Raw genomic sequence first — 24,161 nt, forward strand, 5'->3', positions numbered from 1 at the left:
GGCCCCGCCGCCTGCGCATGCTCAGCTCGCCTGCCCTCCGCCGTCGCCCGGTTCGGGAGGCACCGGAAGCAGCCGAAGCCTCTTCATGGTGCCCGCCACGAGCACCGGCCCCGGGGCCGGGGTGCGGCGGTGCGCGGGCGTAGCCCTGGGGCGCGCGCCTTGGAGCTGGGGCACGGCCCTGCTCTGGCTGGTGGCCGCGGTGGCAGCGACAGCAGGCAGCCGCTCCCTGCGCCGGTGGCCGGTGCCCTACAAGTGAGTGCGCGGGCGGGCGCGCGCGCGGCGGGCTGGGTGTAGGTGGGGGTGTGGCTGTGTGGCTCTGGGTCCAGTCACGCGGTTGTGCAGGGCAGCGCCCGGCCACCCTGAAGGTGGAGAAATCCCGAGTCGCGGCTGCTGGTTGCGCGGCGCCCTGGGGGCTCCTCTCCTCCCGGGACCTTTGAGCCGGTTACCAGAAGACCTAGGCTCTGAGTGTCCCGAATCGTGAAAGACAAGGGGAGTAATGTTATTTCGCGGTCTGACTTTCGGACACAAATAACTGACTCTGAATAATTTGGAGAGACATTTAGTAACGCAGTTATTGCTATGTCTTGCACTCATTAGTTATCTTGACTGCATAACATTTGCATGCTCACTTTCCACCTTACGCAGCTGGTCTGTGTTTGGCTGGGACTTCCCGTTTTTTTGCACGAAAAGTCTGGTGTCTCGGGAATCCCCTCGCCCGCTCGGTTGGTGACCTCGTTTGTCCACTGTCCTCAGCCTGGAGATAGGACGTTGGTCATAAGCTGAGGACAGAGAGGGCATATGAAGCACATATGAGCCTTTGATCCAGAAGAGTATTGTCGGAGATGGCTAAACAGAGAAAACGAAAGCCTGGTGTCAACCTCAGGCGGGGGAAAGGCCAGCAGCTTTTGAAAGCGCACAACTATTTTGGATGACAAAATAGTGAGTTGGGAGGCAGGATAACCTAGTCGTCGCGAGCGAGTTCTGGACTCTGACCACTGCGAATCAAGTCAGTCTCCACCATCACTAGCTGTGTGACCTTGGGAAAGTTACTCAGTATCTCTGTGCCCACAGGTCTGAGTCAGAAAGTTAGAAATAACTTCAGGTTTGTTGAGGAGATTAAATCTCGTCAATGGCAGCTGTTGTCAATTCTGGATACAAAATTAGTGTCTTCTGCTCACTGAATAGCTTGCAGTGCTTTGTTTTCCTTGATACACGTGTAAAGAGAAATTTTTTTTTTTTGTCTTTTGTCTTTTTTGTTGTTGTTGTTGCTATTTCTTGGGCCGCTCCCGCGGCATATGGAGGTTCCCAGGCTAGGGGTTGAATCGGAGCTGTAGCCACCGGCCTACGCCAGAGCCACAGCAACGCGGGATCCGAGCCGCGTCTGCAACCTACACCACAGCTCACGGCAACGCCGGATCGTTAACCCACTGAGCAAGGGCAGGGACCGAACCCGCAACCTCATGGTTCCTAGTCGGATTCGTTAACCACTGCGCCACGATGGGAACTCCAAGAGAAATTTTGAGTTTGAAGCTGCTTTTCTTTCTTTTTCTTTATTTTTTATTATTTTTTCCCCTTTTTTGGCTTTTCAGGGTCACACCCGAGGCATACGGAGGTTCCCAAGCTAGGGGTCGAATCGAAGTTACAGCTGCTGGCCTACACCACAGCCACGTGGGATCCAGGCCGCTTCTGCGACCTACACCACAGCTTATGGCAGTGCTGGATCCTTAACCCACTGAGCGAGGCCAGGGATCCGAACCCGCCACCTCATGGTTCCTAATCAGATTCGTTTCCGCTGTGCCACGGTGGGAACTCCTTGAACCTGCTTTTCTTGAAAATGTTAATGAAATGTTAAGGAAAAAGTAAAACTTAATAAAACAAGGAAGAGACTGGAAATCCAAAACTACTTGATTTAAGGGCAGAGTATTGACTATGACTTCTTGTGTTTCTTTAAATTTTCAAGTATTAAATAGTGCCTTCATCTAATCCCCATAATAAAATTTTAACTTTAAGTTCACACTTATGTCATACTTTAGAGGCATTCCTTGGTGGCTCATTGGGTTAAGGATCCAGCATTGTCGTTGCTGTGGCAAGGGTTCAATCCCTGGCCAGGGAACTCCTGCATGCCAAAGACGTGGCACATGTATGTGTGTGTATGTATATACATATATATACTTTTTTTTTTTTTTTTTTTTTTTGTCTTTTGTCTTTGTTGTTGTTGTTGTTGTTGTTATTGTTGCTATTTCTTGGGCCGCTCCCGTGGCATATGGAGGTTCCCAGGCTAGGGGTCGAATCGGAGCTGCAGCCACCGGCCTACGCCAGAGCCACAGCAACGCGGGATCCGAGCCGCATCTGCAACCTACACCACAGCTCATGGCAACGCCGGATCGCCAACCCACTGAGCAAGGGCAGGGACCGAACCCACGACCTCATGGTTCCTAGTCGGATTCGTTAACCACTGCGCCACGACGGGAACTCCTTTTTTTTTTTTTTCTTTTTTTTTTGTCTTTTGTCTTTTTTGTTGTTGTTGTTGTTGTTATTGTTGCTATTTCTCATATATATACTTTTGAAATTACCTTTGACGTAAAATAGATTTTGCTGTGGGCAGGTGAAACCTATATATAGTTACTTATTTGTTTAGATGTATATGTATATGTGTTTTTGTGTGTGGGTGTGTATGTGTGTGTGTATATATATACATATATACTTTTGAAATTACCTTTGACGTAACATACAAGTTTTATTTTTACGTAAAGTTTTTTTGTGTGTGTATATACTTTTGAAATTACCTTTGATGTAAAATAGTTTGCTGTGGGCAGGTGAAACCTATATATAGTTACTTGTTTAGACCAGGTAAGCACCTATAAAACAGGTAGATCCAGTTCTCTTAAACTTTTAGGAGGGTTGTTAATATTTTTGTCTAAACCCAGATTTTGTTACCTTCTTAAAATAGACATTTTTGTCCTCGTGTTAGGACTATAAAACAGTAGATCTGGCTAGGAGCCTTAGGGATCTAGGACTCTGAGAAGACAGAGGCAGCTTCTTTCTCTCTTCCATCCATCACTCCCAGTGCCAAATGTGGGAGGTGCCGTGGCATGGTGCTGCTCACCTGAATTCACCGTAGTCCCCCGGTCCTATTGCCATGGCCTCAGGCCCCTTCTTCTCTTGTTGCATTATTGCCCTGACCACCTTACTGACCTCTCAGCCTCTCTCCCCTCCCTCTTCTAATTCATAAAATAAGGTTTATTTCAGAACAAATTCAGTTCTGTCACATCTGCTGCTTGAGACCCCTGAAGCCCTGTGCCAGGCTCAGCCCTTTCCAGTTGTGGGACTTCAACGGCTGGGTGCCCTTCACATTACCAGGCACACCTCATTTTATTGCGCTTCTCAAATTCTGCATTTTTTACAGACTGAAAATGTGTGGCAACCCTGTGTTGTCAGGTGATGGTTAGCATTTTTTAGCAGTAAAACTTTTTTTTTTTTTTTTTTGTCCTTTTAAGGCTGCACCCATGGCATATGGAGGTTCCCAGGCTAGGGGCTGAAATGGAGCTGCAGCTGCCGGCCTTACACCAGAGCCACAGCCACACCAGGTGAGGGCCGCGTCTGCAACCTACACCACAGCTCATGGCAACGCCAGCTCCTTGACCCACTGAGTTAAGCCAGGGATTGGACATGCGCCCTCATGGATGCTAGTCAGATTCGTTTCCACTGAACCACAACGGGAACTCCCAAGTGTATTTAAATTAAGATATGTACATTGTTTTTTTAGATGTAATAATACTGAACACTTAATAGGCCACAGTGCAGTGTCAACATAACTTTTATATGCATTGGGAAACTACAAAATTCATGTGACTTTTTTTTCTAAGGTTATTCCATTTATTACAGTGGTCAGGAATCAAACCCACACTCTCTCCAAGGCGCGCCTAAATTAGGCCATTAGGGCAGGATGACAGTCCTGCCTTGAAGCCTGAATTCTAGTCTTCTTTACGTACTTGAGACACTTCTAGCATGCCATGCTTGTCTTAAAATATTTAGTGTTTTCTCTCCTTTTCTGTACTAACTTGCTAAAGTATTTAAAAAACCTAGGCCAGGTCTTCACCTCTTTCTTTGCGCTTCTGTTACCCAAAAACTGGGTTCACCTCTTGGTGGGTGTGGAACCCAATGATACAACCAGGCCAAAGCGCAGGAGAACGAAGTTGTTACTTGCAGCAACTAAGGAGACCACCACCGGGAAGCTTTCCCAAAGCAGTATCTCCTGGAACAGCAAAACTGGGGAAGTTTTAAGCTAAGGGTACATGCATATTCATGAAGGGCTTGAGCCTGCACAAAGGTCCAGAGAGTCCAAGCTTTAGCTGATTAAAGTCAGGAGAGTCAACATCACCATTTCATCCTCCAGGGCCTTAGGTTCTGCACGACTCAAAGAGCTGAAGGAACTAGGACTCTGCTCTATCACTGCACTGTTGTTTGATGGCCTTTTCTGTGTTCTGCCTTCCTTTGTTTGCTTAAAGTCATTAATTACTGAGACCCTGTTCTAAGCATTGTAGGCAGGCTTAGATCACAAAATGCTTAGGCTAAAATAGATTCTCTTCGGTCAAGAAAACCATTCCTGGTTCTCTTTCTCCAGGAACTCCCTAACCTTTCTGCTTACACGTCTCACCCCCACACATCCCACATCAGGTACAAATGGTTTCTGTCTGGTTTGTGCCCCCAGGATTTTGTATATTCCTTTGGTTTAGTACTTACCACACTGTACTTCACTGCTTATGTAATGTTTTGCCAGACCCCCCCCTCAACTTCCACCCCAGAGCTCCTTGAGGAAGGGAGCAATATGTTAAGTTTTGTTTCCCTCCTTCCGCTATAGTAGTAGATCCTCAATGGAGTTCCTATCGTGGCGCAGCAGAAACGAATCTGACTAGGATCCATGAGGATGCAGATTTGATCCCTGGCTTCATTCAGTGGGTTAAGGATCCAGCGTTCCTGTGAGCTGTGGTGTAGGTCACAAACAAGTCCCGGATCTGGCATTGCTGTGGCTGTGGCGTAGGCCAGTGTCTACAGCTCTGATTCAGCCCCTGGCCTGGGAACCCCGCAAGTGCAGCCCTAAAAATACATACATACATACTGGTTGAAGGAGATGTTGGCTAATTCTTTTTTTTTCTTTTTTTCTTTTTTTAAATCTTTTATTTATATATATATATTTTTTCTACTGTATAGCATAGTGGCCCAGTTACACTTACATGTATACATTCTTTTTTCTCACATTGCATGTTCTATATATTCTTTTTTCTCACATTACATGTTCCATCATAGTTGACTAGACAGAGTCCCCAGTGCTATACAGCAGGATCCCATTGCTAATCCATCCCAAAGGCAGCATTCTCCATTTACCCCAAGCTCCCAGTCCCTCCCACTCCCTTCCCTTCCCCCTTGGTAACCACAAATCTATTCTCCAGGTGCATGATTTTCTTTTCTGTGGAAAGGTTCATTTAGTGCCGTATATTAGATTCCAGATATAAGTGATATCATATGGTATTTGTCTTTCCCATTCTGACTGACTTCACTCAGGATGAGAGTCTCTAGTTCCATCCATGTTGCTGCAAATGGCATTATTTTGTTCTTTTTTATGGCTGAGTAGTATTCCGTTGTGTATATATACCGCATCTTCCTTTTTTTATTCATATGCATATCCAAATGGTCCAGCACCACCTGTTTTGTTTTTTTATATCCCTTTTTTTATTGCTTAATGAATTTATTGCATTTATAGTTGTACAATGATCATCACAATCCAGTTTTATAGGATTTCCATCCCACACACCCAGCACATCCCTCCACCCCCCAAAATGTCTCCTTTGGAAACCATAAGTTTTTCAAAGTCTATGAGTCCGTTCTGTAAAGAAGTTCAGTCTGTCCTTTTTTCAGATTCCACATGTCAGTGAAAGCATTTGATGTTGGTGTCTCATTGTCTGACTGACTTCATTTAGCACGATAATTTCTAGGTCCATCCTTGTTGCTAAAAATGCTGTATTTCATTCCTTTTAATGGCTGAGTAATATTCCATTGTGTATATGTACCACCTCTTCTTGATCCACTCCTCTGTCAAGGGACATTTAGGTTGTTTCCATGTCTTGGCTATTGTATATAGTGCTGCAGTGAACACTGGAGTACATGTGTCTTTTTGAGTCATGGTTTTCTCTGGATAAATGCCCAGGAGTGGGATTGCTGGATCCAATGGTAGTTCTATTTTTAGTTTTCTGAGGCATCTCCATACTGTTTTCCACAGTGGTTGCACCAATTTACAGTCCCACCAAGAGTGTACTAGGGTTCCTTTTTCTCCACACCCTCTCCAGCACTGATTGTTTGTAGACTTTTGGATGATGGCCATTCTGGCTGGTGTAAGGTGGTACCTCATCGTGGTTTTGATTTGCATTTCTCTAATAATGAGTGATGTTGAACATCTTTTCATGTGTTTTTTGGCCATCTGTATGTCTTCTTTGGAGAATTGTCTGTTTAGATCTTCTGCCCATTTTTTAATGGGGTTGTTTTTTGGTATTGAGCTGTAGAAAGTGTAAAATTTTGGAGATTAATCCTGTATCAGTTGATTTATTTGCAAAGATTTTCTCCCATTCTATGGGTTGTCTTTTCATCTTGTTTAAGGTTTCCTTTGCTGTGCAGAAATAGGTCCCATTTGTTTATTTTTGTTTTTATTGTCATTACTCTAGGAGGTGGGTCTGAGAAGATGTTGCTGTGGTTTATGTCAGAGAGTGGACTTTGTTTTCCTCAAAGAGTTTAATAGTGTCTGGTCTTATATCTAGGTCTTTAATGCATTTTTATTTTATTTTTGTGTATGATGTTAGGAAGTATTCTAATTTATTTTACATGTGGCTGTCCAGTTTTCCCAACACCATTTATTGAACAGGCTGTCTTTCCTCCATTGTATATTCTTCTCTCTTTGTTATAGATGAGTTGGCTGTAGGTGTGTGGTTTTAATTCTGGGATTTCTATCCTGTTTCACTGATCTATATTTCTGTCTTTGTGCCAGTACCATACAGTTTTGATGACTGTTACTTTGTAGTATATATAGTCTGATGTCTGGGAGCCTGATTCCTCCAGCTCCATTTTTCTTTTTCAGGATGTTTTTGGCTATTCTGGGTCTTTTGTGCTTCCAAACTTTGAAATATTTTGTTCAAGTTCTGTGAAAAATGTCCTTGGTAATTTGATAGGGATTGCATTGAATCTGTAGATTGCCTTGGGTAGTAACATCATTTTGATAATAGTGACTCTTCCAATCCAAGAGCATGGTATGTCTTTCCATCTATTTCTGTCATCTTTGATTTCTTTTATCAGTGTCTTATAGTTTTCAGAGTACAGGTCTTTTGTCACTTTAGGTAGGTTTACTCCTAGGTATTTTATTATTTTGGATGCGATGGTAAATGGGATTGCTTCCCTAATCTCCCTTTCTGATCTTTCATTTTTAGTATATAGAAATGCAGTCAATTTCTGTGTATTAATTTTGTATCCTGCAACTTTGCCAAATTCATTGATGATCTCTAACAGTTTTCTGGTTGAGTCTTTAGGATTCTCTAGGTACAGTATCATATCATCTGCAAATAGGGATAGTTTTACTTCTTCCTTTCCAATTTAGATTTTTTTTTTTTTAACCTCTCCTACTTCTCTGATTGCTGTGGCTAGGACTTCGAAAACTATGTTGAATAGTAGTGGTGAGAGAGGACATCCTTGTCTTATTCCTGATTTCAGTGGGAATTGTTTCAGCTTTTCACCATTGAGAATGAAGTCAGCTGTGGGTTTGTCATATATGGCCTTTATTATGTTGAGGTAGTTTCCCTCTATGCCCACTTTCTGAAGGGTTTTTATCAGAAATGGGTGTTGGATTTTGTCAAAGGCTTTCTCCGCATCTATTGAGAGGATCATATGATTTTTATTCTTCAGTTTGTTAATGTGGTGTATCACACTGATTGATTTGCAGATATTGAGGAATCCTTGCATCTCTGGGATAAATCCCACTTGATCATGATCTACAGTCCTTTGAATGTATTGTTGGATGTGGTTTGCTAGTATTTGTTGAGGATTTTTGCATCTATGTTTGTCAGTGAAATTGGCCCGTAGTTTTCTTTTTTTGTGGTATCTTTGTCTGGTTTTGGTATCAGGGTGATGGTGGCCTCATAGAATGAGTTTGGGAGTGTCCCTTCCTCTGCAATTTTTTGGAATAGTTTCATAAGGATAGGTGTTATCTCTTCTCTAAATGTTTGATAGAATTCTCCTGTGAAGCCATCTGGTCCTAGACTTATGTTTGTTGGAAGTTTTTCAGTCACAGTTTCAATTTTAGTTCTTGTGATTGGTCCATTCATCTTTTCTATTTCATCTTGGTTTAGTCTTGGAAGATTGTGCTTTTCTAAGAATTTGTCCATTTCTTCTAGGTTTTCCGTTTTATTGGTGTATAGTTGCATATAGTAGTTTCTTATGATCCTTTGTATTTCTGTGATGTGTGTTGTTACTTCTCCTTTTGCATTTCTAATTTTATTGATTTGAGTCCTCTCTCTTTTTTGCTTGATGAGTGTGGCTAAGGGTTTATCAATTTCGTTGATCTTTTCAAAGAGCCACCTTTTCGTTTCATTGACCTTTTCTATAGTTTTCTTTGTTTCTATTTCATTGATTTCTGCTCTGATCTTTATGATTTCTTTCCTTCTCTAACTTTATATCTTGTCTGTTCTTCTCTCTCGAGCTGCTTTAGATGTAAAGTTAGCTTGTTTATTTGAGCTTTTTCTTGTTTCCTGATGTGGGCTTGTATTGCTCTAAACTTTCCTCTTAGAACATTTTTGGCTGTATCCCATAGGTTTTGGAGTGTCATATCTTTGTTGTCATTTGCTTCTAGGTATTTTTTAATTTCCTCTTTGATTTTTCAGTGATCCATTGGTTGTTTAGTACAATGTTGTTGAGTCTCCACGTGTTTGTGTTTTTTGCAGTTTTTTTCTTGTTGTTGATTTCAAGTCATGTAGCATTGTGATCAGAGAAGATGCTTGATATGATTTCAATTGTCTTAAAGTTACCGAGATTTGATTTGTAGCCCAGGATGTGATCAATCTTAGAGAACATTCCATGCGCACTTGAGAAGCATGTGTATTCTGTTGCTTTTGGATGGAATGTCTTATAAATATCTATTAAGTCCATCTGGTCTAATGCTTCATTCAGGGCCTATGTTTCCTTATTAATTTTCTGTCTGGATGATCTGTCCATTGCGGTAAGTGGGGTGTTAAATTCCCTCACTATGATTGTGTTATTGTCAGTTCATCCTTTTAAGGTTGTTAGCAGTTGCCTTATATATTGTGGTGAACCTGTGTTGGGTGCATAGGTATTTAAAATTTTTACATCTTCTCGGATTGATCCTTTGATCATTATGTAGTGACCTTCCTTGTCCCTTAAAATATTCTTCATTTTTAAAGTCTATTTTGTCTGATACGAATATTGCTATTCCAGCTTTCTTTTGATTCCCATTTGCATGGAATATTTTCTTCCATCCTCACATGTTCAATTTGTATGTGTCCGTAGAAGTGAAGTGGGTCCCTTGAAGACAGCATATATATGGGTATTGCTTTTGTATTCATTCAGCCAGTCTGTGTCTTTTGGCTGGGGCATTTAGTCCATTAATATTTGAGGTAATTATTGATATATGTATGTTCTTATTGCCACTTTATTAATTGTTTTGAATTTATTTTTGTTGCTCTTTTTTCTTCCCTTCTCTTGTTCTCTCCTCTTGTGGTTCATTGATTATCTTTAGTGTTGTATTTGTGTTGATTTTTCTTATTTGTTTGTGTATCAATTGTAGATTTTTGGTTTGCAGTTATTCTGAAGTTTTGATATAAGAGTCTATATGTATAAGAGATTGTTTTAAGTTGTGTGCTCTTAATTGCAAGTGCATCTCCAGTGTCCTGCATTTGTACCCTCCTCTTCTCACGATTTCTGATTTTGGTGGCATAATTGTACATGGATGGTTTTGTGTCTTTACTGTATATATACCTTTATTGGTTAGCCTTGTCATCTGTGGTATTTTTGTTTCTGTCAAGCCCTTTTCTTTTCTGCCTAGAGAAGTTCCTTTATTATTTGTTGTAAAGCTGGTTTAGTATTGCTGAATTCTCTTAGCTTTTGCTTATCTGTGAAGGTTTTGATGTCTCCTTCAAATCAGAATGAGAGCCCGCTGGGAAAAGTAATCTTGGTTGGAGGTTTTTTCCTTTTATCACGATGAGTATATCATGCCACTCCCTTCTGGCCTGCAGAGTTTCTGCCAATAACCTTATCGGGGTTCCCGTGTATGTTATTTGTTTCTTTACCCTAGCTGCTTTCAAGATTTTCTCTTTGTCTTTAATTTTGGTCAGTTTGATTAACATGTGTCTCGGTGTATTCCTCTTTGGGTTTATTTTATATGGTACTTGTGCTTTCTGGATTTGAGTGAGTAGTTCTTTTCCCATGTTAGGGAAGTTTTCAGCTATTATCTCTTGGAATATTTTTACTGTCCCCTTCTCTCTCTCTTCTCCTTCTGGCACCCCTATAATATGGTTGTTGATGCATTTAACATTGTCCCAGAGTTCTCTGAGACTCTCTTTCATTTGTTTTCAATCTTTTTTCTGTTCCGCATCTGTGATTTCCACTAATCTGTCCTCCACCTCGCTTCTTCCTTCTTCTGCCTCCTGTATTCTGCTCTTTGCTGCTTCTAGTGAATTTTTTTATTTCAGTTATTGTATTTTGCATCTCTTCTTGTTTATGTTTTATGTCTTGTATCTCTTTGCTCAGTGTTTCCTGTAAATTTTCCATCTTTGCCTCCAGTTTATTTCCAATGTCTTGCATCATCTTCAGCATCAACAATCTAAAGTCTCAGGAGGCTGAGAATCTCCTAATCACTTGGCTATTTTTCTGGGTTTTTTCTTTCTCTCTCATCTACGTTATAGTTCTCTGTATTTTCATTTTTATAGGTTTTTGGTGTGGTGACCTTTTTACAGATAATAGAGTTGTAGCCTTTCTTACTTCTGGTGTCTGGCCCCCTTGTGGCCGAAGTTGGTAAGGGGTGGGGGGGGGTGCTTGCTGCAGGCTTCCTGCTGGGAGGAACTGATGCCTGCCCACTTGTAGGTGGAGCTGATTCCCATCCCTCTGATGGGTGGGGCTTTTTCTCTGGGTGAGATTAGAGGTAGCTGTGTGCCTGGGGGGTCTTTAGGCAGCCTGTTTACTGATGGGTGGGGCTGTGATCCACCTGGATTGTTGTTTGCCCTGGGGCTTCTCAGCACAGACTGACAGTTGGGACCAGATTTTCCAAAAATAGCCACCTCCAGAGAAAGACATGCTGATGAATACTCCTGAGAGCTTTGCTTCCAAAAAATCATCAGGTTTTGTGTTTATGACAGAAAATGGGACATTAGTGCTAGTTGCAACCATATCAGGTAAGTTTCAAAAAAGTTTCCTCCACAACAAGCCACATTCACCCCTGTTTTCCCGGGAGGTTCTCCAAGAACCTCAGTCAGGTTTGACCCAGATTCCTATGGAGACTTTGCTCTCCCCTGAGACCCAGTGCACATGAAAGTCTGTGTGTACCTTTTAAAAACGGGGTCTCCATTTCCCCCAGTCCTGTGGAACTCCTGCACACAAGCCCCACTGGCCTTCAATGCCAGATGCTCTGGGGGCTCTTTCTCCCAGTGCCAGATCCCCACTGGTAGGAGTTTGATGTGGGTCTTAGAACTCTCACTTCTGTAGGTGAACCTCTGTGAACCAGTTACTTTCCAGTCTGTGGGCCTTCCCACCTGGGAGGTATGGGGTTGCTTATATCACGTAATCGCTCCTTCTACCTCTTGATGTGGCCTCCTCTTTGTCTTCCGGAGTAGGATATCTTTTTGAAAGTTTCCGGTCCATTTGGTTGAAGATCGCACAGCATTGGTTGTAAATTTTGTTTTTAGGAGAGAAGTTGAGCTCCACTCCTTCTATTCCACCTTCATAATGCCATCTCCGTGGCTAATTCTTAATAGAGTTCTTACTGTGGTTCAGCGTGTTAAGAACTTGACTAATATTATGAGGATGCAGGTTTGATCCCTGACCTCGCTCAGTGCACTAAGGATCTGGTGTTGCCACAGGATGTGGCATAGGTCACAAGTGTGGCTCCTTGGATTTGGCGTTGCTGTGGCTGTGGTGTAGGCCAGCAGTTGCAGCTCTGTTTCAGCCCCTAGCCTGGGAATTTGCATATGCCACAGGTGCGACCATAAAAAAATATATATATAAAATATGTTTTATTTAATTTTGATTATTTTTTAATAATCTTAACATGGATTATGTGGGAAGTTAAATATCATTTGAAAAATATTCCTGGAGTTACCATCGTGGTGCAGTGGAAATGAATCTGACTAGGAACCATGAGGTTTCGTGTTCGATCCTTGGCCGCACTCAGTGGGTTAAGGATCCGGTGTTGCCGTGAGCTGTGGTGTAGGTCACAGATGCGGCTCGGATGTGGCATTGCTGTGGCTCTGTCATAGGCCAGCAGCCTGGAAACCTCCATATGCCCTAAAAAGACAAAAGAAAAAAAGAAAAGAAAAATATTCCTGCATTCAGTAAATATATCTGCTAAATAAGATGTGGAGGTATAAACATTTTCAGATCTGGTCCCCGTCTTCAGAATACTCCCCGTGGGAGTAGGGACCTGGGAAGGATGCAGTTATCAAAGTGCTTTTAATGTATTATTTGCTATTAAAAACATCATTGAAGTTTGTTCACAGGATAACAAATAAAAGGTGTATTTATGCACTGTGGGCTGAGCCTTGAATATTTTCTCTAAAAATGTTATTGACAGTGAAATTAAAAAAAAAATGGATTCTAAAATCTGCAAGAAGAGCCAAATTCCTGCTATAATCTACATTGATGATTTCTTTCTTTTTTTTTTTTAGACGCTTTTCTTTCCGTCCAGAACCAGATCCATATTGTCAAGCTAAATACACTTTCTGTCCCACGGGCTCCCCCATTCCAGTAATGAAGGATGATGACGTCATTGAAGTCTTCCGGTTACAAGCCCCAGTGTGGGAATTTAAATATGGAGACCTCCTGGGACACTTGGTAAGGCTGCATCTTGATCCTGTAACGGGTTAGATAAGTGATTTGATTATTAGGTGGACTTGGGAATAATCACTATTTAGAAGGCTTATTTTTATTTATTTATTTATTTATTTTTTTGGCTATGCCTCTGATATTTGGACGTTCTGGGGCCAGGGATCAAATGCACTCCACAGCAGCAGCCTGAGCCACAGCAGTGACAATGCTGAATCCTTAATTCACTGGGCCACCAGGGAACTCCAGAGGGCTCATTTTAGAGCATGTTTATTGGTGTTCCTCTTAACAAATTTAAAATGGATGGTGAAAAAAAAATCACCAGATTTTGTGTTTATGACAGTAATCAATGCAATTGCTTTATTCCCTCTTAATATTCTGAATCCAAACCCAACTCCTATACCTAAATTCTAGGAAGGAAGGAAGGGAGGAGGCAGGAAGGGAAAAAGGGAGGAAGGAAAGAAGGAAGGAAGGGATGGAGGGAAGGAAGGAAAAGAGAAAGGAAGGAAGGAAGGGGGGGTTCCTTTAGTGGTACAGCAGAACAAATCCGACTAGGAACCATGAACTAGGGTTCGATCCCTAGCCTTGCTCAGTGGGTTAAGGATCCAGTGTTGATATGAGCTGTGGAGTAGGTTGCAGACATGGCTCGGATCTGGTGTTGCTGTGCCTGTGGTGTAAGCCGGCAGCTACAGCTCCAATTAGACCCCTAGCCCGGGAACCTCCATGTGCCTTGGGTGCGGCCCCAAAAAGCTAAAACAAGGGAAGAAAGAATGAATGAAAGGGAAAAAAAAAAGCAAAGAAAGAGAAAAGAAAGAATCACTTTCCAGTCCCTGTTGTACATACTTTTCCTTGGTTAGCTCACCATTCGAGCCTCTCGTGACCTCAAGGTGCTGAGATCCTTCCTGAATCTGTGGCATGGAGGCTTCTTGCACTCATAATAAGCTGTAAGGAAATTCTGACTGTGCTCACATAGCCTTCATCCTTCCTATCTGAGATGAGCTGCAGTGGCCAAAACCAGAGCAGATGAAGGCCGGGAGTTTGAGGAGCTACAGAGTAGGCATGAGAATAGCAACGGGGAAGACAAACAGCCGCCCTACTTGATACGCCGTTGTGATGCCACATTTTCTCCCGTCTGGCTCCTGAAACAGTGGTTACTGCCCCAGTGCTTTATACATGTCTGATCTTTACACAGAAAATTATGCATGATGCCATTGGATTCAGAAGCACTTTAACTGACAAGAACTACACCATGGAATGGTATGAACTTTTCCAACTTGGAAACTGCACGTTTCCCCATCTCCGACCTGAAATGAATGCCCCTTTCTGGTGTAATCAAGGAGCTGCCTGCTTTTTTGAAGGAATTGATGACAATCACTGGAAAGAAAATGGGACATTAGTGCTAGTTGCAACCATATCAGGTAAGTTTCAAAAAATATGGCAGTATTTGATGGTTTCATCAATAGCCAAATGATAGAAATTAATTTCACTGAGGCAGTTTACCAAGTTCTATTACTTATGTATTTATTTTTGCTTTTTAGGGCTGCACCTGTGGCATACGGAGGTTCCCAGGCTACGGGTCAAACTGGAGAAACAGCTGCTGGCCTGTGCCACAGCCACAGCAACACAGGATCTGAGAGGTTGTTGTGACCTACACCACAGCTCATGGCAACGCCGGATCCTTAGCCCGCTGACCGAGGCCAGGGATGGAACCTGCATTCTCATGGTTGCTAGTCAGGTTCATTACTGCTGAACCACAACGGGAACTCCAGTTCTGCTCTTGAGAGCTCACCTTATAAAATGCACTGTGGAAGCATTAACCTTTCACCCAAACTGTTACTCTTGGCAAAACTTCGCCTTATCTCTAGATTATCTTCCTTATTCTCACAGTAAAAATAAATGATCAAAAGCTTCCTACAGTTGGACTTTCTAAATAAAGTAGTAGAAGTAAATCCCTAAAATGCCTAAAAAAATAATTGATTAAAGGACCTGTTAACTGTAACTGGAAAAAGGCTTTTAGTGATAATGAATTAAAATGTTTTTATATCAAGAAATAGTCATAACTACCACTCATGTGGGCCTGGCAGTGTTCTGAGTGCTTTCGTGAACATGAATATCACAGCATTTATCCTCACCCCAACCCCTGAGATAGTCATTATGATTTTCACCATTTTACAGATGGGGAAACCAAGGCACAGTGAGGTAAAAGTCACACAACTACGTGAAGTGGGACTCCAACCCTGGCAGTCAGGCCCTACTGACCATTTTATTTATTTATTTATTTATTTTTTGATGATTTTAATTTTTTCCATTATAGTTGGTTTACAGTGTTTGTTTGTTTTCTGCTGTACAGCAAAGTGACCCAGGCAGACATACATATATATGTACACACACACTCTTTTTCTCACATTTTCCTCCATCATGTTCCATCCTGAGGGACTAGATAATAATTCCCTGTGCCGTACAGCAGGATCTCATTGCTTATCTACTCCAAGTGCTATATATAGTTTGCATCTATAAACCCCAGACTCCCAGTCGACCACTTCACCACATTGCTTCCCAAAACATATATGATCTTACGCATTGGAGGCCCCTTGATCATAATCCATGAAGAAATTAGCATGCTTTCCACTCATGCCGCTCTTTACAGAGCATTTCTGAGGATGTGATCTCACAGTTCAGCGGGAGAATGAGTTACTCTTCTTCCGTTTACCCATGAGGAATTGAGGCTCAGCCAGGTTGTGTGACTTACCTTCTCTTAAGGTTGCAGAGCTGAATGTAGAACCAGGAATAGAATTGGATAGAATTGGTGTCTTTTTTATTTTAAATTTTTTTTCCTTTTTTTTTTTAACTTGAAGTATAATTGACATACTATATTGTGTTAGTGTCAGGCATACAACCTTCAATATTTATATACATTAGGAACTTATCACCTTAAGTCTAGTAACCTTCTGTCACCATTCCAAGTTATTACAGTATTACATTTCCCTGTGCTTTGCATTAAAAACCTGTGACTTAATTATTTTTTAACTGGAAGTTTATATCTCTTGATTCCCTTCACCTCTTTCTCCCACCTGCACCCACTCTGCTCCCCTCTGATGATCACCAGTTTGCTCTCTATAGGTCTGTTTTATTTTATTTTGTTTGTTCATTTGTTTTATTTTTCGATTCTATATACTGTATGAAATCATCCAGTAATTTGTCTTTCTCTTTCTGAATTATTCACTAAACATAATATCCTCTAGGTCCATTCGTGTTGTCACAAATGACAAGAGTTCATTCTTGTTTATGACTGAGTAATATTCCTGCGTGTGTGTATGTGTGTGTGCGTGTGTACACACCACATCTTCTTTACCCATTCGTCTATCAATGGATGCATTCCTAGGTTGCTTCTGTATCTTAGGTGTTGTAAATAATGGTGCTGTGTACGTTGCATTGCATTGTTTTCTTCAGGTAAATACTCAGAAGTGGAGTTGCTGGATCCTATGATAGTTATGTTTTTAATTTTTTGAGGAACCACTGTACTGTTTTCCATAGTGGCTGCACCAGTTTACATTCCCACCAACAGTGCATGAGGGTTCTCTTTTCTCCATATCCTCACCAACACTTGTTATTTGTTGTCTTTTCAATAATAACCATTCTGATGGGTGTGAGGTCCTATCTCTTTGTGGTTTTGATTTGTAGAATTGATGTCTTCTAAATGTAATCTGAGACTCTTTTAACTGTACATCATGCTTTTTTCTAATCTTTCTTCCTGTTTTCTAATCAGTGTGTCCCAAACCATCTGAACAATATAAAAGTCCATTTTTCTTTTAACAGTGCTGTAATAAATGTTCTTTCATTCCAGGCCAGTTCATTTCTCTCCTGTCTCTGCTTCCAACTACCTCATTATCTGTAAATTCTTCCTTCTACATCAAATAGGATCATATGAACAAATGATCATTATATTCTGTAAAAAAGTTGGTCATATGCTAGCACTTAAATCTTTTAAGTTATCCATCTGCCTTGTGATTGATTAATCCTCTTCACTGGCCTTTTTTTCACATCATGGAATGTGTTTCAAAGCATTCTTTTTAAAATTTATTTATTTTTGGAGTTCCTGTCGTGGCACGAATCTGACTAGGAACCCTGAGGTTGCAGGTTCAATCCCTGGCCTCGCTCAGTGGGTTAAGGATCTGGCATTGCCATGAGCTGTGGTGTAGGTTGCAGACGTGGCTTGGATCCTGCGTTGCTGTGGCTCTGGCATAGGCTGGCAGCTGCAGCTCCGATGAGACCGCTAGCCTGGGAACCTCCATGTGCCGTGAGTGTGGCCCTAAAAAGACAAAGGTAAAATAAAATTTATTTATTTTTACTAAAGTATAGTTGATTTACAATGGTCTGCCAATTTCTGCTATACAGCATGGTGACCCAGTCGCACATATATGTACATTCTTTTTTTCATAGTATCTTCCATTATGATCTATTCCAAGAGCCTGGACATAGTACTCTGTGCTGGATGGTAGGACCCCATTGTTTATCCGTTCTAAGTGTAATAGTTTGCATCTACCAACCCCAAACTCCCTGTCCATCCTACTCCCTCCCTTCTTCCCACTGGTAACCACAAGTCTGCTCTCCATGTCTGTAATCTACTGTGTTTTTGTAGATAGGATTGTTTGTACCATATTTTAGATTCTACATAGAAATGATACCATATGGTATTTGTCTTTTTCTGACTTATTTCTCTCAGTATGAGAATCTCTAGTTGCATCCACCTTGCTGCAAATGGCATTATTTCATTCTTTCTATGGATGAGTAGTATTCCATTTTATATATGTACCACATCTTCTTAATCCCGTCGTCTGTCTGTGGACATTTATGTTGTTTCTGTGTCTTGGCTATTGTGAATAGTGTTGCATTGAACATAGGGGTGCATTTATCTTTTTGAATTGTAGTTTTATCTGGATATATGCCCAGGGTGGGATTGCTGGATCATATGGTAGTTCTATATTTAGTTTTCCGAGGAACCCCCATACTCTTTTCCATAGTGGTTGTACCAGTTTACCTTCCCACCAACAGTGCAGGAGGGTTCCCTTTTCTCTTCACCCTTTCCAGCATTTGTTATTTGGGAACTTATAAATGATGGCCATTGTGACTGGTGTGTGGTGGTATCTCATTGTAGTTTTGATTTGCATTTCTCTAATAATAAGTGATATAAACCATTTTTTCTTGTACCTACTGACCATCCATATGTCTTCTGTGGAGAAATGTCTATTTAGATCTTCTGCCTATTTATTTGATAGGGTTGTTTATTTTTTGTTGTTGTTGAGTTGTAGTGGTTGTTTGTATATTTTGGAGATTAAGCCCTTGTCAGTTGCATTGTTTCCAACTATTTTCTCCCATTTCATAGGTTGTCTTTTTGGGGTGTTTTGTTTTATGGCTGCACCTGCAGCACATGGAAGTTCCCAGGCCAGGGATCAAATTGGAACTGCAGCTGCTGGCCTGTGTCACAGCTACAGCAACAACAGACCCAAACCACATCTGCAACCTACGCCAAAGCTTCTGGCATCGCCAGATCCTTAAAACCCACTGAACCAGGCTAGGGATCAAACCCACATCCTCACAGAGACAACGTCGGATCCTTAACCCACTGAGCCACAACGACAACTTCGTCTTTTTGGTTTTTTATGGTTTTCTGTGCTGTGCAAAACTTGTAAGTTTGATTAGGTCCCATTGGTTTATTTTTGTTTGTATTTCTATTGCCTTGGGAGACTGACCTAAGAAAACATTTCTACAGTTGATGTCAGAGAATGTTTTGCCTATGTTGTCTTCTAGGACTGTTATGGTATCATGTCTTGTGTTTAAGTCTTTAAGCTTTTTTTCTTTCTTTGCTTTTTAGGCCCGCATTCGTGGCATATGGAGGTTTCCATACTAGGGGTCGAATCAGAGCTACAGCTGCTGGCCTACACCACAGCCACAGCAATGCCAGATCTGAGCCGCATCTGCAGCCTACACTACAGCTCATGGCAACACCAGATCCTTAACCCACTGAGTGAGGCCAGGGATCGAACCCACAACCTCATGATTCCTAGTTGGATTGGTTTCTGCTGCGCCACACGGGAACGCCTCTTTAAGCCTTTTGAGTTTATTTTTGTGTATGGTATGAGAGTATGTTCTTGTTTCATTGATTTACATGCTGCTCTCCAGTTTTCCCAGCACCACTTGCTGAAAAGACTTTTTTGCATTTTATAGTCTTGCCTCCTTTTAAGATTGATTGATTGCAGGTGTCTCCGAAGCAGTCTTAGCTCTTCATTACTGCAGTGGCTTTTCAAAGTTGAAGAACACTAAGAAAACAGGATTTACATTATTCCACAATTTTAATACCATACAATTGATAAAGGTAGCCATTCTATTCATTCTGTAGGACTCGAAGTATTGATTTTATGGACTCAAGGTGGAGTAAACTAAGAAAGACTCAAATACAGTGACAAAGTGAAATGCTGGGACCAATTCTTTCAGGCCCAGATGAGGTCGTGACCATGAAGAGTAGTGGTAACATTTGGAGAGGTTCCTCTGGTCTGGAACAAGGTGGTGGGAGAGAGTGTTGTCTGTCCTGCAGTCTGTATAATCCCTGAACTTGGCCAAAAGCATTTCCAGCTTAGTTCACTGGAAGAATTTGTGTGGTAGGTAAGAAGGTTGTAAGTAGAACAGAAGTAGTTCAGGTACAGGGAGCAAAGGGAAGCACCAGATACTCAAGGTGGATGGGTTTTGGTGCCGCCTTCTCAAGTAGCTGTCCTCGGGCAGCTGTCATACTGTGCGCAGATCATGCTCTGCCCAGAAAAGCTTCGTGTTTCGCTCTCCTAGGTTTTCTGACACTGTCTTTGCCCCATTCACTCTTCCCTCTTCCAGTTTTCCCCATGCTTCCTTTTCTCTGTTGCCTCTAAATCCAAGATTTGTTGAGTGGGGTAGAGAAAGAGGGTTTCTGCATAACTTAGCTTTTGACTATAACTTAAATGATTATACAATTAGTATGTAAGACTTCTCTTTATACTCCTATCATATCCAGTGTTTACAGTTCAGAAATACTTTGGGCCTTGAAAAATGGAAAAAAAATTGGCTCAACTTGGATTCCTATTGTGAGATGCAGGTTTGGAAATTCAGAAGCTATGATTTATTCATGTACTCATGGCCTTAATCTGGTTAGAACATATCACTCGAACATGATTAGCTTTGATGTTCATATAGTGTTTTTTGTTTTTTCAACTAGGAAACATGTTTAACAAAATGGCACAGTGGGTAAAACAGGACAATGAAACAGGGATTTATTATGAGACATGGACTGTTCAAGCCAGCCCAGAAAAGGGGGCAGAGACATGGTTTGAATCCTACGACTGTTCCAAATTTGTATTAAGGACATACGAGAAGTTGGCTGAACTTGGGGCCGAATTCAAGAAGACAGAAACCAACTATACAAGAATATTTCTTTACAGTGGAGAACCTACTTATTTGGGAAATGAAACATCTGTTTTTGGGCCAACAGGAAACAAGACTCTTGCTTTAGCCATAAAAAGATTTTATTACCCTTTTAAACCACATTTGTCAACCAAAGAGTTTCTGTTGAGTCTCTTGCAAATTTTTGATGCAGTGATTATACATAGACAGTTTTATTTGTTTTATAATTTTGAATACTGGTTTTTACCTATGAAATTTCCTTTTATTAAAATAACATACGAAGAAATCCCTTTACCTCAAAGAAACAAAACATACTTTGGTTTATAAAACCTTTACTGCTTTTTTTCTACCATGGAGTGGTTTTACATGTGTGGATTTCTTAGGCCTCTCTTCTTTGAGGCAGAGAGGTAAAATACACATGGGCAGAGTTACCACATAATAACCTCTCAGGAATTTTTTTTGGAAGGAAGCTTAAAACTCTTCTGTTTTGGCCAAAGTGAGTCCATTAGGTGATCTTGATTCTTGATTTCAATCTTCAGCCTTTGTTATTATGGAGCATTATAGTTCATACCGGGTATATAAGATGTTTGGACTCAATTTAAAATTATAGATAGGGTGTTCCAGGGCTTTTAAATTACTATCAGTGACATTTTCATGGTGGGAGCTACTTTTTTCCGGTATGGTAGTTACGCTTTCTTATTTTGGTACTTTTTGGTAGTTTTAGTTGACTTTACAGGCTTTGTAAATTTTGGCACCAGGTCTAATAGTTTAATTTTGTTCTGTACACTTTTTTAAGTGACTTTTATTTTTTCCATTATAGCTGGCTTATAGGGTTTTGTCACTTTTCTACTGTACAGCAAAGTGACCCAGTCACACATCCGAGTACATTTTTTCTCACATTATTCTCCATCATAAGTGACTACATATAGTTCCCAGTGCTATACAGCAGGAATGTATCCTTAAAGAGTAGTTTGGACATCATAGCTGGAGTGGTTATGCTGCCAGATGTGGTGAATACAGTGATAAAGAGTATAGGTTTCTGGCTAGCATTTTAGACCTAGCTGGTAACTGGCATGTTGTGATTTAAGCAACTTAACATTTCTGAACCTTAGCCTAGTTCTTATCTCGAAAATGACTCACCTGTTAGGATTGTTGTAAAGATTGAAGCCATTGTAGTTTGGCCTCATAATGTCACAATAAATGGTAACAGTGATTAATCAAAGAAAAAAACTGCCAGTTTTGATCTTGCCTAAGGTGGTTTATGTGCCAACCCTCCCTGGTTTTGTAATGATGACCTAGACTTTGAGCGGGCGGACAGTGCCGCTGCAGCTCTTTAGACGGGACGTGGAAGTAGGTGACTGCAGATACGTCTGGCTGAACGGGCGCCCCGTCCTCCTCCACTGCTTCACGCAGTCCTCCTGACGCCCACTCGAGCTGCCCACAGTGGGAGAGAGTACACTTCCTAGAGAGAGGGCACGTTCTTACTGAGGATTTCTAAGTAGCTGTGCTTCTGTTCAGACCATCAAACAAGGCTTCAAGGTCGAGTGTTTACTGATCACCTCAACGCATTGTTTCATGAAAAAAATACCAGTCAGTAAAATGATGATGCGGAGATCAGAGGAAAAAGCCTGTATTTAATATGTACATGTACCACTTCTACTGTTTCTACCCACATTTGGGTGCTTCCTAAGAGGCGAGTACTTTATCATTGAACTCTCAAAAAAGGCCTAAGCATAGACCTTACTTACCTGATTCAAATGAGTGAACTGAGGCTTAGATAGATTGTGCAGCCTTTCCTCAGCTACCCAGCTAAAAGCTAGTGGGAACGGAGCCACATTTTGTCGGGTTCTGCTGACTGAATGGGATGCATTATCATGTAGGCGTTTCAGCGCTGCTCAGAGTTTTGTGGTCCTCAGACCAGTGCCTGGACCACATGTTACGAATACCTTATGTTACTGGTCTGTGAGGAGACAAGTACTTCTAAAGCAATTTGAGACTAATTTTGTTTCTGTTGAATCTAATAAAAAAATACTGGGGCTTGTGCCTTGTCTTTGCTTTTATTTTGTCTAGGAGTTTATTTTTATTTTCTTCTTCAAAACTACAGGCACTAAAACACAATCTGAAAATAAAAATCCACTATTTTACCCAGACAGCTTGAGAGGCACTGCACCAGTATGCCTGCCACACAGAGGGTGTCTTGTGTGCACAGGGAGAACGTGCTTTCACCCCGTCATTTAGCCTGTCGACTCATGTTAATAGTGCCAAACATTTCTGACCACTGTTGCCTCTGACTTGCTGGTTGTCTTTAGAATGTATCACAAGAAAACTTGGACCTTTGCATTATCACCATCTAGTGGCTATAATGGAGCAAGATTCTTAGGAAAATTGCTCTGGGGAAACAGTATTTTGGATTTCCAGAACTGCATTGGGGTAACAAACAAAAACTCCTGTGACAAGTTTGTGTTAACTGTAAATCACAGAAGTTGGTTCCACATTGAAGACGAGGACATCTGTACATGAAACTTGAATATTAAAGCAAGATTCTAGTAGTTATATTAAAAAGCATTCATGATTTTTCACTGTTCCTAAGAACATTAATAAATGAAAATCCTTTGCAAGTACCTAGACTCGGGTGACTATAACAGAGTGTACAGTATTCAAATAAGTAAGTACTTCTTTTTTTTTTTTTCTTTTTAAGGGCCACACTCACAGCATATGGAGGTTCCCAGGCTAGGGGTCGAATCGGAGCTACAGCTGCCAGCCTACATCAGAGTCACAGCAACGCAGGATCTGAACCGAGTATATGACCTACACCACAGCTCACGGCAAAGCCGGATCCTTAATCCACTGAGCGAGACCAGGAATTGAACCTGCATCCTCAAGGATCCTAATCGGGTTCATTAACCATAGAGCCATGAAGGGAACTCCAGTAAGTACTTCTTAAGAATTTATCCAACCTTTTATCTGTACTTAGAAGATGAAGTAGGGCTTTGAAGTAGAGAAGATTCGGGAACAAACTTTTAAAAATGGTAGCTGGGAAACCAAAACATGGGCCAGGCAGGAATTTGCCAGTTCAAGTTTGTTTCCCTTTGAACTACTTTATAGTTTAAATGTGATTTCTGTTTTTCTGTTCAATAAATGTATAAATGTATAAAATTTCCTCTAAGAGAAACCATCTTATTAAAGTTTGAATTATATTAGGGCTTTAGAGTAAGTACATCCTCATTCATTAATTCTGGCTCCATATTAGGTAAGTATACCCACAAGTGTCATATTTTGTAGGCACAGGAATATAGTCAAAAGGCGAAAATGATTATTAAATGTTATATACTTAGAACCCTCAATCACTACTGGATCATTAGAAATTAGAGAAAAAAAAAACTTCGCAAGTTTCATCCAGTTTTATAATCTGCTTTGGTGGTACTTAATGAATTCTCTGGGACTATGGTTCCTTTAAGATGATGATCTTATTTTTATTTAAGAAGTTATTGGTATGTTATAGAAAGAGCAATGTTTCAAAACCACACACGTGCTTTTCCCTACTCGCAGCAAATGAGTTGACCAAAGTTTGTTTCCAGCATCTTCCTCATATTTATCCTTTACTGTCCAAATAGCCTCCTGATCCTCAAACCTACCACATCTTCTCTCCC

At 41.1% G+C, this 24,161-nt stretch overlaps 1 protein-coding gene across 3 annotated transcripts; it reads left to right on the forward strand.

Moving 5' to 3' along the window:
- The first annotated feature begins 9 nt into the window (after positions 1-9).
- CLN5 (CLN5 intracellular trafficking protein) lies at positions 10-23,667 on the forward strand. 3 transcript variants are annotated; one of them, XR_014819645.1, is made up of 4 exons: positions 10-252; positions 12,930-13,095; positions 14,279-14,634; positions 17,364-20,861. XR_014819645.1 is itself a non-coding variant. In XM_084981998.1 (4 exons), the coding sequence occupies exons 1-4, from the start codon at positions 86-88 to the stop codon at positions 23,377-23,379; spliced, it is 729 nt and encodes a 242-aa protein (XP_084838124.1). In that variant the 5' UTR covers positions 10-85; the 3' UTR covers positions 23,380-23,667. The 3 variants fall into 3 exon arrangements, 2 of the variants coding, with proteins under 2 accessions (XP_084838124.1, XP_005668529.2); XM_084981998.1 differs by lacking the exon at positions 17,364-20,861 and adding an exon at positions 23,210-23,667 and having other exon boundaries at positions 14,279-14,504; XM_005668472.3 differs by having other exon boundaries at positions 14,279-14,504; positions 20,327-22,571.
- The last annotated feature ends 494 nt before the right edge of the window (positions 23,668-24,161 follow it).

The sequence above is a fragment of the Sus scrofa genome, chromosome 11 (assembly GCF_054392235.1).
Source record: "Sus scrofa isolate SSC_HxYL_T2T_F1_AM1 chromosome 11, Sscrofa_HxYL_maternal_Yorkshire_Landrace_v2.0, whole genome shotgun sequence".
Classification (NCBI taxonomy): Eukaryota; Metazoa; Chordata; class Mammalia; order Artiodactyla; family Suidae; genus Sus; species Sus scrofa.

Coding starts and splice junctions, on each gene's coding strand:
- CLN5 (XM_005668472.3), top strand. CDS start 86: ATGGTGCCCGCCACGAGCACCGGCCCCGGGGCCGGGGTGCGGCGGTGC. Junction 253..12,929: donor CGGTGGCCGGTGCCCTACAA/GTGAGTGCGCGG, acceptor TTTTTTTTTTAG/ACGCTTTTCTTTCCGTCCAG. Junction 13,096..14,278: donor GAGACCTCCTGGGACACTTG/GTAAGGCTGCAT, acceptor ATCTTTACACAG/AAAATTATGCATGATGCCAT.